General features: G+C 31.5%; 2 protein-coding genes across 8 annotated transcripts; one reads left to right on the top strand and one right to left on the bottom strand.

The window, feature by feature from the left end:
• Window positions 1-1,069: 1,069 nt before the first annotated feature.
• On the top strand, window positions 1,070-7,502 carry LOC132942475 (zinc finger protein 91-like). The gene is made up of 2 exons (XM_061010890.1): window positions 1,070-1,282; window positions 3,329-7,502. Exon 2 carries the CDS (start codon window positions 3,386-3,388, stop codon window positions 6,995-6,997), a length of 3,612 nt encoding a protein of 1,203 aa, XP_060866873.1. The 5' UTR covers window positions 1,070-1,282; window positions 3,329-3,385; the 3' UTR covers window positions 6,998-7,502.
• Window positions 7,503-9,380: 1,878 nt separating this feature from the next.
• Window positions 9,381-16,520, bottom strand: LOC132942877 (tumor protein D52). 7 transcript variants are annotated; one of them, XM_061011562.1, is made up of 7 exons: window positions 15,874-16,520; window positions 12,182-12,443; window positions 11,970-12,029; window positions 10,935-11,003; window positions 10,713-10,772; window positions 9,900-10,062; window positions 9,381-9,828 (listed from the first exon to the last, which is right to left on the bottom strand). In XM_061011562.1, the coding sequence occupies exons 1-7, from the start codon at window positions 16,208-16,210 to the stop codon at window positions 9,709-9,711; spliced, it is 1,071 nt and encodes a 356-aa protein (XP_060867545.1). In that variant the 5' UTR covers window positions 16,211-16,520; the 3' UTR covers window positions 9,381-9,708. The 7 variants fall into 7 exon arrangements, with proteins under 7 accessions (XP_060867545.1, XP_060867547.1, XP_060867546.1 ...); XM_061011564.1 differs by lacking the exon at window positions 11,970-12,029; XM_061011563.1 differs by lacking the exon at window positions 10,713-10,772 and having other exon boundaries at window positions 15,874-16,519.
• Window positions 16,521-17,330: the final 810 nt, after the last annotated feature.

Genomic DNA, 17,330 nt, shown 5'->3' with positions numbered 1-17,330 from the left:
CAATTAATTGTATATACCTAGTGGGAATTAGGTAATTTTTAAATTTTATTCGTTTCTATGGTGATAGACAAGCGTTAAAAAAAATAGGTTAAAAAAATAAATGTTGGTGGTTATTCCCGTAGCGTGAAAAAAACTATTGAGAAAATCGAAAAATGAACTCTTTAAAGTATCATCTTGATTCTTGATCCATTTTTCTAAAAGAGAGGATACTATATTATGTTGAAATCAGAGCACTCCTTCTGGTAGACATTTTTGTTTACAGGATAAAAAAAAAATAAATATCATTGTAAAAACATTAGCTTATTCCTTTATTAAATTATTAATAGACTTATATACTGAACATACAATTACTAATCTACTATATAGGTACTACTTAAAATGCCTATAAATAGCTTAAAATCGTTTAAAATGTTTTTAAAATTGGGTTATACCAGAATATAGAAAAAGTTAAAATTGAATTTGTCAAAAACTAGCCAAAGTACCAACAAGATTCACTTTCCTTCCAGAAAAGAGGATGTTGAAGAGAATTGTAGCATTTTTACTGTTCCAAAACTCAAAAGGTGATGACAGAGTCTTGAATTTTGTATATTATATTATGTCTACAATATAAAATGTCCCCCCCTAATAATTACTCTGATGACAGACCATTGTAAAATACTAAAACCAATACATTTATCGCTCCACTCAGTGCCCTTAGGCCGTTCTTATCATCTCCGGTTAAAGTTAACGTTAAAATTAACCGTCGGAATTCTGCCGGTAATAAAATCTGTTATCAGCCAGTTAGCGTTAACCCTAACCGTTAGCCTTATTATAGTCTGGAGTATATTTTTTCACAGTATAATGTAATGTTATAAAAGTAAAGATAACATTATATTATAAGTTTATTATACTAATAATTGGCCATCACCGTGGCCAATTATTCCCGGTCAATACTTTTAAAATTTGCTTATATGGGTACCAAGTGATACCATATACCGTATTTATCAGTATTTATCAGTGGCCACTATCGGCTTATCTCTAACGAAAACAAACTTGTTGATAAGGTATAATTTATTATTAATGATAATATTATTATTAACTGTGAATAAAAATGTTTTATTTTTTGTTTTTAATGTTTTACAAAAATATTTATTGATTTATTGTTGAATAATATAGTACTTTGTTTGTTTTTTTCTAAACAAAAATAATAAAATGTTTAGTATTACTTTTTTTTGGCCACTGATACTGTCCTCCAAAATATTAGAATGGTTTCCCGGTAAAATCTATCGGCTATCAGATTCAAGTAAATATTTTTAATAGTTTTTTTATTATATTTAAAATATATTATACATAATCACAATTCTAACTTGTAATATTTAATTTATATTAAATTGTAATATTACTCGTATTTCTGGTTCTAGTACTAAAAGTATGTTGGATTATTGAAATGATTAGGTACCTATTATTTGAATGTCAAAAGAAGAATAAATATATTTTCATAAACCTAGGTACTCATAATTAATTTTATTTGTACCATTAACAAAATTAGAAATCAAAAGCCATTTATTTATAATATTTTTAAATCTAATTGGTATTTAAATTTCAAAAGATAAACAGGCTACGGACTTACGGAGTAGATATTTGCTCAGTTTTGCATCCCCCTTCTAATTTTTTCCGATTCAAGCACGGATTATAACGTACTATTTATTATTAATTAAGAATAACTAATTAAAGTAAATATTCTTAGGTTACTAACAATATTTCATGTGTTTTTTTTTATATCTTTGATAAATAGTATAAGCCCATTACTAAATTTTATATACAATATAGATGTGTCCAGGGTTTCAGGTCAGTTACAATAAACATTTTTAACGACCCAATAATGAATAATAACTAAAGACCGGATTTATATGCATTTAAAATTTTAAAATATGCACTTCAAAAGCACAAAATTCAAAATTTTTGAATATTAAAGCTATTTATGTTTATTGTAAAGTTATAAAATCAAAACATTAATGATGAACAAATTATTATAGAAATAAACTACAATATTTTATTGTACAATATATTTTTTGATTGTGATTAAAAAATATACAATTTAGTCATTATTGGAAAAACAATAAGTATTGATAATAATTTTCCATATTAATCTCAAATAAATTATAACAACGGTTTGTAACAATGTGTTTGTAAGCAGAAAAAGTTTGTTCCACATCATATTTAAAACTTGACAACATATCTGGGGAAATATATTGGATAGAAAAACTCTTGAAATCAACATTCTTACCTTGGTGTATTTTAAAAATTTCTTTTAAAATTTGCAATTTTTATTAATAATTTTAGAACATTTTTTTTTAATTAATACACTATTTTCATTTTCAGAAATATTATTAATAGAATTTGTGACTTGTTTAAACATTTTTAAAGCATCTATGAGTTGCAAACCTGAGTTCTCAAGCTTTTTAATGCTTTCAACAATATATATTATAGTCTAACACAGTATACTTTCGATTATCCACAGATAGGGTGACACACTGACATGGCAACCACAAATAAGCAAATTTAATCAAAAATAGTTCTATTTTATTATTAAAAAAATTATACTATGTATGTAATATACTAATATTGTTTAGTATTTAAAGAAAATTACTCATTTTTATTTAAACATTTACATTTATTTTTTGGCAACAACATAACATTATATTGTACTTACAAACTGTTTTTAGTGCTGTACATAGTACCGCAGAAAACCACAGATAATCGAGAGTTAACTGTATTATAGTCTACATTATAGGTCACCAAAATGGGTGTACACAAATTAAATACTTCAATATGTACTAAATAAATGTACTAATATGTACTAAAGACATAATCTTTTTTTAATAAACTTATTTTTATATTTTAGTTTTCTGTGGTACCTATTGGTTATTGAATCACTATATAAACACTATTAATATAGCGTTCGGAGTTTTGAATGTCAGTAATTTAATAGAATAGATTAAACTATTATTATATTTTATTGTAATATTATAATAGTTTAATTTATTCAGTGGTATAATTATTTTTAAATTAAATTATTCTCCCCATCACTGCTGTGTAATTAGTCATTATACAGTGACCCAGATTGAGCTTAACCAATCCAGACATGTAGCCGGACAATACAGAAGCACAGCCTGATACCTACATGCACACGCTACACACGTATATTTAAGTTCTTTTTATTTAGCTACCGAATGTGGTGTTTTATTACCGTAGGTTTTAAGTATAATGATAATATAATTTTATCACACTATACTGTATAGTATAAAAATTAAATATCAATAATTTATAATGGTTTTTATTATTTTAGCTATTTAAATGAAGAGGATTAAATTGGTGGTCAAAATAAGTAATACTTACAAACAAAATGACAGAGCACTTTGCAAAAACATCAGTGGTTCAAAATGAATTGTTTCAAAATCCAATTGAGTCCAGGCATATTGAAATGGATAAAGTTGAAGTAGAAACTATTTTCCCAGTAGAATATATATGTTATAAATGTAAGGCTGTATACTACAAACGAACACAAATAGAAAAACATCTAAAATTATCTTACTGTGGGGAGAAATGTATAGTTACAGATAAAGTAGTTCCTATTATTAAGAAACTACCAGGTTTGTCAAAAAATGAATCTTATTTTAAATATAAATATCACCAGTGTGAACTGTGTTCAAAGTCTTTTACAAACAAGACAAAATTGATTCAACATATTCAGACACATAGTGGAGTGAAACCATTTCGTTGTGAAACTTGCTTTAAAGGTTTTTCTAATTCTTACAGTTTGAAAAGTCATGTAAAAACTCATACTGGCATAAAACCTTATAGATGTGACATTTGTCAAAAGGCTTTTTCTCATTCACATATTTTAATAAATCATAAAAGAACTCATTCTGGAGAAAAACCATTTAAATGCGAATTTTGTCAAAAATGTTTTGCTACATCTGGAACGTTAGTGGCACATATACGTACACATACAGGTGAACAGCCCTATAAATGTGATGTATGTCAAAAAACGTTTTCCTTATCAAGCAGTTTAAATTCACACAAAAGAGCCCATACAGGCGAAAAACCTCACAAATGTATTTTTTGTTCAAAAGCATTTGTAAAGAGTGGTGACTTGGAGCGTCATTTGCGAACTCATACAGGTGTAAAACCGTTTCATTGTGATATGTGTGATAAATCTTTTACACAGTCGTCTGGATTGATCATACACAAAAGAAACCACACAGGTGAAAGACCATTTGCATGTGATACATGCGAACGATCATTTACTAATTCGGCCAGCTTAATAGCACATAAGCGAACTCATACAGGAGAAATACCTCATATGCCTCTACATGTCCTAAATGTACAACAGATTTCAAATTCTCAAAACACTTTGCAGAAAAATATTTTTTCAGAAATACCTACAACGTCTACAACAGGTTTATGGGACACTAGTGTTCAAACACCATCAGTTGGAGATTTTAGTTACAGTTGGTCAAATTGGTTTCAAAGTGAAACGGATCCTAATAATACTAAAGAAGATTCAATTCAAAGTACTATTGAACTTCCGGTACCATTTATTCAGCCTGTGTATAATGGGAGAGAAAACATTGGTGGTATGAATACAATAAACAGTCTAAGTATTTCATCAGACAATACTGTTGTACCTATCAAAAGACCCGAAGGTCGGTGGTTAGATTGTGATGTATGTCACAAGACTTTTCCTTATTCATCCAGGCATAAACTGATTGAACACCAGCGGACACATACCCGTGAAAAACCATTTAAATGCTATATATGTCAAAAATCATTTTCTCTATCTAGTACCTTGATTGTGCATAAAAGAATGCATACAGGAGAAAGGCCTTTCAAATGTGATTTATGCCCAAAAGCATTTGCTCAAAAGTCGAAGCTAAATATACATAAAAGAATTCATACCGGTGTAAAACCTTTTCATTGTGATTTATGTCAAAAAACGTTTGCTCACTCTTCTAATCTGGCAGACCATAAAAAAACTCACACTCAAGAAAGACCATATAAATGTGATATTTGCCATAAGTTGTTTACGCTGGCAAACAGTTTACGGAAACATAAAATATTACATTCCGGTTACAAACCATATGTATGTGAAATATGCCAAAAAGCATTTGCCAAAAAAGCTAGTTTAGAACGTCACAAGGGTACACATGATGGTGTACCGCAATGGACCAAACCATTTACAAACGGTGCAAAAGAAAAGCGAATGAGTAACACTGATAAGCCTTTTAAATGCCATATTTGTTTCAAGTCGTTTGCTAGTGTAAATGGAATGACTAGACATGCAGCCAAACATAATGGACTAGATCAATTTCAGTGTGAAATTTGTAACAAGACTTTTACGGGTTTGTCAGTACTAGCTAGACACAAACGAATACACACGGGAGAAAAACCATTTCAGTGTGACTATTGTCACAAGGCATTTGCTTATTCATCGATACTAGTATCTCACCGACGCACTCACACTGGGGAGAAACCTTACCAATGTGATCTTTGTCCCAAAGCATATACCCAATCCTCCAGTTTAATAGTTCATAAGCGAACCCATTGGAACCACCACCAACCAATTAATACAATCGAACATCTAACGACTGTACCATTAGCCACTGTACCAAGGACAACAAATCAATACGAATTGCCAAATACTTCGGAGGCAGACGACTACACTGACAATTGGTCGAGCTGGTATCCTAGCGAACCTGATATATCTCTTGTCACAAATGAACTGCCTACCGAAGAACCACTCATACAAAATACTGCAATCCACTTACCCATACAAACCGCGCCCAACGGCCATAATGAGAAAATAGACTTAATCATGTTGCCGCAAAAGTTCAAGTGCGCCAAGTGTAAAGAAGCTTATGACGAGAGTTTTATGTTATTAAAACACATTAGGGAAGTGCACAGATCTTTGACGGTCAAAGCGAAGAATACGTCCACGTTAAAAGGCGATGACGTGGTCAAGCAGAAAAAGAAACGTGGTGAACGTCAACGATTAGAATGCGATATTTGCCAACGGCCGTTTAACGACTCGTACAAACTGAAAGTGCACCGCCGAACACACACCAGGGAGAAGCCGTTCAAATGCGACACGTGCGACAAGTCGTTCATCGACTCGTGCAATCTGAAGGAACATCAAAAGGTGCACACCGGCGAGAAGCTTTTCGAGTGTGACATATGCCAGAAGACGTTTTTGCAGTTGGGCACGTTGACCACGCATCGGCGCACGCACACTGGCGAGAAGCCGTACAGTTGTGACGTGTGTGACATGACTTTCGCGTTGCTGAGCAGCATGAAGACGCACAAGCGGCGCGCGCACACCGGCGAGAAGCCGCACAAGTGCGATTTTTGCCAGAAGGCGTTCGTTAAGCGCAACGACATGGTCCGGCACCGGAGGACGCACACGGGCGAACGGCCGTTCGTGTGCGACATTTGCCATCAGTCGTTCACCCAGTCGTACGTGCTGGTGCTGCATAAGAGAAACCACCACTCGGCCGACGGGACCGGCCGGGCCGCGCCGACGACAACGGACAAGTGCCGGTCCGCGCCGCCCCGAGACAAACCGTTCAAGTGCGGCGCGTGCCACAAGTCCTTCGCCAGTCAGTCGACGTTGAACACGCACAACCGGACGCACACGGGTGAAAAACCGTTCCACTGCGACGAGTGCGGCAAGTCGTTCACGCAATCGTCGGGTCTAGTGGCCCATCGGGCCGCCCACCACGCGGCGAACAAGCCACCATTCGGAGACGTGAACGCGCTCGACACGAGCCGAAGTAGACCTCAGTACGCCGTGGCCCCGGATATTCACAGGATACCTCAGTACGCCGGCGACAGGCCGTGCGAGTGCGCCGTGTGCCAGTCGTCGTTTATCCAGCCCGTTCCCGCCGTGATCGAGCACTTCGACCATCCCGTCGCAGTCGCCCCCGCGATGTCCAACAGCAACATGTTTTACAGTTAAGCCTAATAGACCCATTTCACACGCGCCGGGCCGGTCCAGTGGATTTACCCTCGCGGCGCTGGTTTGTTTGAAGTTAAACCCGGTCGCCGGTGTGTGTGAAATGTGTCTTAGGGTGTCGAGGCTAACACAATAGAAAAAAATTATATTCATTTAAATAATTATTTGGAGCGAAAATTTAGGCAATAAAATTGCTATACTCATGTTGAGTAGCCGCCTTATACATGCATGTGTGTGACGTCCTCGAAAAACAGGTATAGATTTTTCAATATTTCATGATTTAAAGAATGATTAGAAAACTAAAATAAAATTTACATAGTTCACCAATTCTTATTTTTATATATTAGTCTTTTTTAGTTTTTATACATATTATACTGATATGAGGTAATAATATAATATATTATATACTACTATAATACTTAGGTATATAGTTATATACATTGACACATTGTCACTATACACATTATGTATTTAAAATATTTTATACAAATATATATATATATTTTAATGACGTTTTCAATTTGTTCTACATGGTTTCTGATTTTTAGATTATTGTCTTGATAAGCACACCAACATGGTTTTCTCCATTTCTCCAAACGTACAAACATAGTCAATTTGCGTTGAGGAGAACCAAATTTTTGTTTTACCTTTAATATTGGAGCAAATTTACTATCAAACTTCAGACTTGAGTAAAATACTCGAATACTTATGAAAAATAGTATTCCGAAATAAGTATTTCAAATTCTTTTTAAACACTTAAACCAAAGATTAGCCAACATATTATATAATATTATAAGAAAAAAAACAACGAAAAAATTTGGTCCAACTAAACCGTGGTTTGAACTTGAGACATGTGTACTAAAATACATAGAAGTGCCACTGCACCAACAGGTTTATCGCTTTAATAATAATTATTATTATTAAAACCAATAGCAACCATTTACAAACAAAAATGTAAATAGTAAATTTCATAATCCCTGAATGAGCACTTCCCCGGGTTGGAATTTACCCTTTTTAAATTAGCCTACTTTCTTCCCAGAGGTATAATCTATCTGTGTACCAAATTTCATCGCAATCAGTCCATGGAGCCATTTAGGAATGCATAAAGAACATACCACATAAACATTCATTTTTATATATAGATTGATAGATTTAAAAAAATAATACAAATTAACAAACATTCCCGATTAACCAATAGCAACCAATATATAATACACTATTATTATTTTAATCTGCAACAATAAACTAAATTTTTTATTATTTAGTTGATTTTAACATATGGCGCCACTGTTGTATTTTTATCAACCAAATTTTCTACTTTTACAGTGGATTTTCCTAAAATTTTCTTTCATATGAAAGGTTATGTCCAGACAATTACGAACATAACAAAAAAATAATTAGCTAAATCGGTCCAGCTATTCACGCATGATGCCATGACCAAGGAAAATAGGATCCATTTGTATATATATATAGATAGATAATCACAGATAATGTCTTACTACCTTTAATTTTGATTTTAAATCAATTTATTTAAGAGTATCGCAGCACACGTATTTTGCATACGCTTTAGACCAATAAGCGGTGGTAAATTACACATAATTCAGAATGTCCAATCTTGATTTTTTAAACATTTATGAACTCTGACAAAATATCCAGGCTTTTTAGGAAATTGATTTTCAATTTCAAAAAACCTTAAAATTAAGATTTTTATTTAAAAATCCCATTTTTTGATTTGCATTTGTATTATTTGGGGCACATCTGATTTTAAATCAAAAAAGTGATTCCTAAAGACTAAAGAGCATAATTTTAAAGCTTATAAATTCAACAATTTTTTCGAGGAATTACAATCAAACTTCTGGAAGTATATTTAATTTACTACCGTAGTTTTTATAGTGATGCAAACAAAAATATTTTCATTTTTTGCAAAGTATTAACATGTGAGTGGTGCGTGTGCGAGAGTTGCCTTAAACGCGGCATTAAAGCAATTTTCACAAACACCCACTAATGTTAATTTATTACTCACACATATAATAGCCCAAATGTTTATGTCATGTGAATTGCCAAAATATTGCTCCTTAAAACACGATACGCTGGATAAAAAGGTTTAAGTTTTAACTATTGAAAATAATGTTGATATGCACTTGTCTGAATCAACATTGGTACAAAATGAACATGTTAGTGCCAACCAATGAAATCATATTTAATTTGTCCAAGAATTTATTATCATTTTCCTAGTAAGTAGAAGTAACTATTTAATAGATTAATGCTTTTTTGTATACATAATAATTAATTTAGTTTAATTTGTATAAATACTTAACTAAAAAAATATCTAATTTAATTACAATAATTGGAATATTTTTAAAATAAGTGTATGGTGTACAGTATCGTTGTATAGGCACAAATTTAATTATTATTTCAGAATTAAAGCGCTCATAAGTTTATTTTTACAAAAAAAAAATATATATATATTATATTTATATAAATAAGATTAATAACTATTAAAAATTACAAATCAAAGATTAACATTATGGAAAAAAATGTTTTATATAATAATAAAATACATTTCATTCAACACTAAATTCAGGAGAAAAATAATTGTGAGAAATTGAATTTGTAGTGCCTAAGTTAAGGTAAATTCTGTACTTAAGTGACCAAGATTGCACGATTATGATAAATGTCAAAGTACAAGAGAGATGATTTATGATAGCAAAAATTTATTTTGTTGCTGCCTCACGCTCTTCTCGAGAACGTTTTTCTTCATTTGCCAAACGAGTTTCTTCCTCCAATATCTCATCAAAGTTCTGCATAGAGTTGGATCGAGATGCAACTTTTGTCTAAAAATGTGTATACAGAAAAATTTAATACATTTCAGTTTATATTATTTTATGTTGTTTATAATTAATACCTTAACATTTTCCAAAGCTGAACCCACTTTTTCTTCAAAAGAACGGAATGATTCGGAGTTCTTAATTTGGCCAAGTTTGGTTGTGAGACCACTACCAAATCCTCCAAATATTGTTGTAGCTTTCTCTGCAGTTGTTTTTACTACAGATTCAGTTTTTTGATAACTGTTAACAACATATTAATTTTAAAATATTGAAATATTTATAGGGACTAAAGACAAACATTATTAAAACAACATACTTTATTAATAATTACTGAAAAAAGCTTGTAGTAAGTTATACAAGTTGGCAAAATCAAGAAAAGTCATGATGGTTAAAAGAACAGTCAAAGCATTAGATAAGAAGTCTGACACACACAACCATGTTTGGAAAATTGGAATTAATTATACAAAATAAATAATCTTAAAAAAAAAAATATTTATAAAAACTTAACATTTTAAAAGGAATTATTATGTAAATAATACATATAGGGATAATACACTGGGATTAGGAGTTTGAATATTTATCAATGTAACTAATTTATCATTTTAATAATAATAAATTATTAGATTAATATAAAACAAACTGATTTAATTTTGAAAGTTTTGAACAAACATTCATAAAACCAAAACATATATTATCTATGGTCTTTAGTTTTGTTTTTAAATTTAAGGCTTGATTATTGAAAAATAACAATTTATTTAATATTGTATACATAACACCTTAGCAAAAAAAAATAAATTCAATGGTTTAAAATAAAATAAAATTCAAACAGATAATATTCTAAGTCATAATATTGTGTGTTCATGCGTTACTAATACTAGGCAAAGACTTACATAGGCGTTTCGGTGACCGCTGATCCAAACTGCTTAACCTTGCCTTCTACATTTTGGTAACTAAGTGTTTTTACAAAAATAGAAATAACTAATTAGAAGATAAAGCAAAAGTGCAAATAAGAACATTTACAAGCAACATAATAATGAACTGAAACAAAGCATTAATTTTCTTCCATAGAACTCAAGAGTACATGCAAGAATGTACACGTAGATTTTATATACCAGTGTTTTAGAACCATGTTCCTGGTTGGGGTGCGCATGTCGCCCGATTCTGGTAAAGAAAAGTTGAATCTAGTAAAGAAAATACAATAATATTGTCATTGCCAAATCATGTATTATTACAATATACAAATTTAGTTAACGTTGGTAACTAAAATTAATTAGTGCGATTCAAAGGTTTGGTTCAGTAAAATATTTTTAAATTTCAAAGTATAATAATTACATAATTAAAAACAAAAATTTATTATATATATATTATTTTAAGTAAGAATGTTATTTCTAAAAACTAATAAAATATTATTCCAGTTGCTACAAAATATTTATTAAATTTAAGAGAATTCAAAACAATATGAAAAGTCTACAAAATTTAAATAATATATGGGTATTAATTGATTCTCAAAAATCAAAATGTAGGACAGATTATTCATTATAATTTACTATATAGTATTCTATTAAAAAGTAAATATAAAGATTAAGATCATGTACCTAACTTGTAATGAGATCTTAATAAATATAATTGACATCATTTAGTACCTACAAGCTCTGATTTCAGGGGCAGCATGAGACTATTACGACCCATTTTCCATTAGTTTATTTAAAATATAAAATAGATCATGTGTATAAAAAAAAATGTGAAATTGAGTTTTTCCTGGAGAGGTGCTAATATTATTTGGGGGGGGGGGGGGGAATCCCATAAAATCTCACATTTTCTATGGTATAAATTATAAATTAATAAAATGTAACCCTTGTGTAAATATAAAAGGATGGGTATAATGTAGTATCCAGATTAAAAAAACTACTTATTTTTAATATTTGGATTATTGATACAGAGAAAATTGTAAAAAAAAATGTAAATGGAGTAATAATTTACTAGATGCTTTATCGTAACTGTTATTTTACATTAATAATCAAATTTGAATCGCACTAATATTTAGAAGCTGTGTTGAAGATGACTTTCATTTTGGCAGTTAATCAAACACTGATACATAAAATAAACGTTAGGAAATTGAAATGCATGTCTTTGTACAGAAGACTTACATTGGTGCGTCAACAACAGCTTTTCCAAATTGGGTAAATTTGTCCTCTACATTTTGATAACTATATAAAAATATAAAAATAATAAAAAAATAATAATATTTAAAATAATAGAAAGATGGAGGATAAAATCATAATAGTAATAAACCAAAAGCTAGCAAAATTAAAAAAAAACTTCAGCACACATGGTGGAAAATATTTATAACTGAACTCACACATTTGACTCTTTAACATTTCGTAAACTCTGTGACACATCTTCACTAATCTCTTGCCAAACAGTATAACCGAGCTTACGTCTAAGCTCTTGAGATGCTTTCACCTTGGAACCCAGCACTTCGCGTAATGTCTTGATTTCTTCTTCCACCTTGTTCAGCTCTTGTTGCCATTCTTCTTTCTGCTTTTCCTGTTCTTCGAGGCTAAGGCCTTGCAATTCGTTAATTCCTGAATCTGGTGACATGATTACTGGGGGTTCTTCACCTAAAAAATGAAAAAGTTATTAATTTGCTCAATTTTAAACAATATTTTTACAATAACAGTGTCTGACAAACTGTAGGTAATTCTTGAAAAATAAAATAGCTACAAAGTACGACAACTATATGTCACTTCACAAATATTAATAATATTGTGATTGGTGAATCATATATGCAAAATTTCTCAAAATCTAGGTACTATTTAATTGTATACTTTGTACAAACATTAAACATGCAACTTTAATTTTTAAATGACCTTAAGTAAATCATATTTACATGTTTCACCAACTAGTGATTTGGTATTAATATATCTACTTTGGAAGCAATAAATTCTTAGTTTTTTTTGAATCGCCATATATATGTACCAAGGCTAAAATGGTGTATTATATAATGAGGCATTTAATTTGTTTATTAGGCATACGTTGGTCCGATACTAATTTATTCAAATCGTGTTTTAGTCCAATATTATGTATAAATACTATGAAGATATAGTAAAAAATAATGATATTGAATGATGCATGGGTGTTAGACTTGAATTATCTATTTTGTATATGCAATCAGTTTAAATAGTAGGTATCTAATCAATAACTTCTTTCGGATAAGTAGTATACATCAAATCAAATCTAAATATTAAATACCGCCATACATTCATACAATCATACATCATACACGACGTCATAGAGATTACATAACGTATACTATTCACTTATTAAATAGTTTTTAAGATACTACAAAGTATAAGTCTACGAATAACAATATCAATATGATGAAGAACTCGTGGACCTATGTGGTACACTGGTACTGGCAACGGGTCCGAAACTTAATAAATGCATACATGCAGATGAATTATGGATGTATCGATGCATGATGCATCCGAATAAGGAACAAATAATTAATCCACAATAATAGCTGTAACCAATTCATGCATTATTGTTATTGTTATTGTTATTGCTTATTGGTTAGGTCACCAAACACGCGAATGTTTACAATTGTTTAAATGATTTCCAAACACGACATTGCACAAAGACGTGTACAAACCGACAAAAAAATTAGTAAATATAAATTAAAACAATAATTGTCAGTACTCTGTAGACATAACGGAAAATAAGACAGTAACTGCAATGTCTGTGTATGTCATTAATTGTTGTACGAGTGTCAAATTTTCGATTTTGCTCGAATTATTTGACCTATGAATACGTGATACATAATAAAATAGATAAAAACGACACTATTTTTTAACAAACACCAAGTCAGTCGTAGTTGCCACGTACTATAATGGTTAACTTTAAGTTTTTAACTATAAAAAAACTATATAGCTTTTAATACCTATTATTACTGCAGCTAGGTACCAAAGTTTATCAATAAAATAGAAAATAATATTGTTGAACAAAGATAAAGAAAATAGTAGAAACCACGAAAAATGATAAATATATGAATATAATGTATTTGAGTCATTTGGAAATTGGCGATATTATAATCGGTACTAATTCCTAGTAAATTATACCTAATAAATTCGTTTAAAATTATATGCGTGTAAAAGTTAAAAGCCGATGATATTTCCAAAGACATATTATATTATGGGAGTGAAACATTTCAGGACTTATGAAAAATATGAACTTGAATAAAAAAATATTTCAAAAAGAAAAAAAAACAAATTATTCCGTCTGACCTGGAGTTAAAAAAATTATCGAATTGCGTTAAAATAACACAGCACTAATGACTAATCACTATATTATATCATATTATTATAATTTATAATTTATATGTAACTAAATATAGAAATATGTGACTGAACAAGTAAATCGTGTACGTTTGTATCGTTAGATCATTATAATTAGATAAATAAAATGAGGTATGTAAGAACAATCATAATATAAGATAAGAGTCGCTAACAATTGTTTTTGAAACGTTTAAATTCATATTAATTTTTATAGGTACGAGCAAACAGTGTGACTATTACTGACTAATACAATAGATTAAACTATTAGATTTAATATAAATTGTTTTTATTATTGTAACATAACATAGAAATATTATTTTAATTTTATAATACATAGACGATGAGTTTATAAATTTATAGAAAATATCATAACAAATATCTCGTAAGCCGTAACTCATAAGGCAAATGTTGCGGATGTAGAAATTGTCTAAAATTTAGCAATTTAAGCATAAAACTACAATAGGTGCATCATATTTTTAATCAGAAAACTTATCTACTTCAATGATTTAAATCAAAAAATAATTTACATACAATACTTAGTAGAAAAATACAACTGCGTTAGAACAATGATAAAAAAAGAATATTTTTTATGGTAGTGAGATTTAACCATATAATATTATATGAAATTCTTATAAAATTATTTATCCCATCAATAACCACTGTGAATTATGGTCGTTCCAGACTTTCAGTACACAAACAGACAGTTATATTATATCAGTACGTCAATAATTTTAATATTAACAAAGAAATATAATGAATAAAATACTGTCCAATGTCCATAAAGAAATCTAAATCTAAAATCATAATTAATTATTTCCAATTATAATTATTTTTTATTACCAGATTACCGAGTAGTAATTAATTTAAGCGTTAATGTCTTCGTTATATTTTTTCAATTTTATATAATTAATACTCGATGTTTTAATGATAGGTACTCTTTCTAATCGTAAAAAAATATTTGATAACGAAATCGGAACTACGGACATAATATTAAAATATAAGTATATAACCTGCCATTTAAACCTACATATTATTATCAACAATCACAATATACTCAAATACTCAATTCATCGGAGTAGTCAGAACTATTTCATATATATGACCACGGACTGACAAAGAGTAGTTTTTTGGGAAGTTCAGTAAGTATCTATATGATTATAATATTATAGTTTCGCAGGGTTGGCTATCGCGAGAGTGGCTAAACACGTTAACTGTAAACACGCCTTTATCTCAATATTATAATAATTAATATTATTAATTATCATTTACCTAACAATAATATTCTATGATTCTTATTAAGTACTCGAGCAATGTCACTCATCTACAAAGTTGTTGCCTGTTGAACTAAAAATTGTGTAGAGCTACATTAACAGTAATACGCGGATAAGTTGATACGAACAATATATCTATATTTCTATATACTTTGATCTAATTGAATGAAAAACGTCAAATACCATGTAACGACACCCGCCAACTACATTACCACACAACTATTAGGTAATATTATACGCAGTTATGTCCGTTGGTACGGTACCTGCACACGATAATATAATGCGAGGTAAGACATTCATATATTATAGGTAGGTAGGTAACAATAATAATTAACGATTATTCGTCAGCACGCGCGGAAAAATGGAACGCGAATACGCGACGGGCCGGTTGAACAGAAAAAACGACGTGGACGTTTACAATATTATGCGTAACACCGGTCGCAGACCTTTTTTTTTTACGATCCTCGCCAGCTTCTGGTAGCTTTTGTGTTCTCGGATCTTGTCCATGAACTTGACCTTGCCAGTGGCTGAGGACGACGACCGCGAATCGGTGACCGAGGTCGATGCCGTCCGGGCCACCAGCGGAGAGACGTCGTCCTCTTCGCCGACTCCATCGTCGTCGTCCGGATCGGATACGTCCTCGTCGACGATGACGAACGTGCTGCCCAGCGTAGCGTCGTCCGCGTCGAAACTAGGCGTCTCTGTGGACATGTAAGCGGTCTCTTCGTCGTCGTACTCCAGCGACGGCAGATCCACGTCGTGCACGATAACGTCGCGGGCCATCCCGCCGGAAGGACGGGCCAACTGTGTCCCGTGGTGTGGTGGCTGGTCGTGGCGTTACGTCCAACAGTGGCGGAGACTATGGTCGGAGCGTTGCATTTTCCGTACGCGAAATGGAACAGCGAACGCGGTCGCGCGCTCAAGAATAAGTAGTCCGGTCGGACAAGACGATGACGGCGAAAGGGAGACACGCGGGAAACGCCAAGATACGAAACATTCGGTGTACGTCACCGGCTGCGCACTGTAAGCCGTCACGGAGGAGACCGGTTCGGTCGTCTCCGCTCGGGCCAGAGTGTTATTCACATTTTTGTTATTTATTTTCCCTCTTTCTCGCTCCATATCACTCACGCTCCCCCCATTCTCTCACGCAGCTCGCTAGCTCACTATCATCCCCTCTCAATCAAACTGTGAAACGCGTTATTTTTTACAGCACGAGAAAAATATAATAACGACATTATTGCCAACCAAAATGTATAAAATACCGTACGGATCTGTTGCGTGCGGATGCCGGATCAACAAATTTGACATTAGAAATTGGGATTTGTGTGGGCTCAACATTTTTGTTATGCGCACATGTTTTTTTATTGGTCTCTCGCAAATGCTTATTATAGGTATAAGGTAGGTACCGCGAAACATATGCACCTAAATCGATGTTTGACGAATGACGACGATACTACAAATTTAAACTAATAAATTGATCCATATCGTATAAATAGTAATTATTATACAACAAACAGTATTTAGTCTTGAGTCTATACAGTGGAGCCCAATAAGGCAATAACACAATATTATAACTGCTCATTTGTGGAACTGTCTGGACTAAAACGTGCTGTAATAGCTTTTTCTAAATTATGTTTACCTGTGCGGCTGTGCCAAAACCCAAACAAAATGTATGGTTGATGAAACAAACAATATGGGTAACATTTTGTTAAGAATTTGATCCAAAACGCGCAATTAAAATAATCTTTTGTAAAATACTTTATTATGGGTATAAACTACAAAATATGTACAATACTAGTAGACAATAACAATAGATAGTATACAAATTGTAGGCATAAGATTCGTGCGAAACAAATTAAGCTTATGTTTTATTTATAATTTTAAAATACAAATATACAAAAGA

The sequence above is a fragment of the Metopolophium dirhodum genome, chromosome 4, assembly GCF_019925205.1.
Source record: "Metopolophium dirhodum isolate CAU chromosome 4, ASM1992520v1, whole genome shotgun sequence".
Taxonomy (NCBI): domain Eukaryota; kingdom Metazoa; phylum Arthropoda; class Insecta; order Hemiptera; family Aphididae; genus Metopolophium; species Metopolophium dirhodum.
This window is presented reverse-complemented; position numbering and strand designations above follow the sequence as displayed.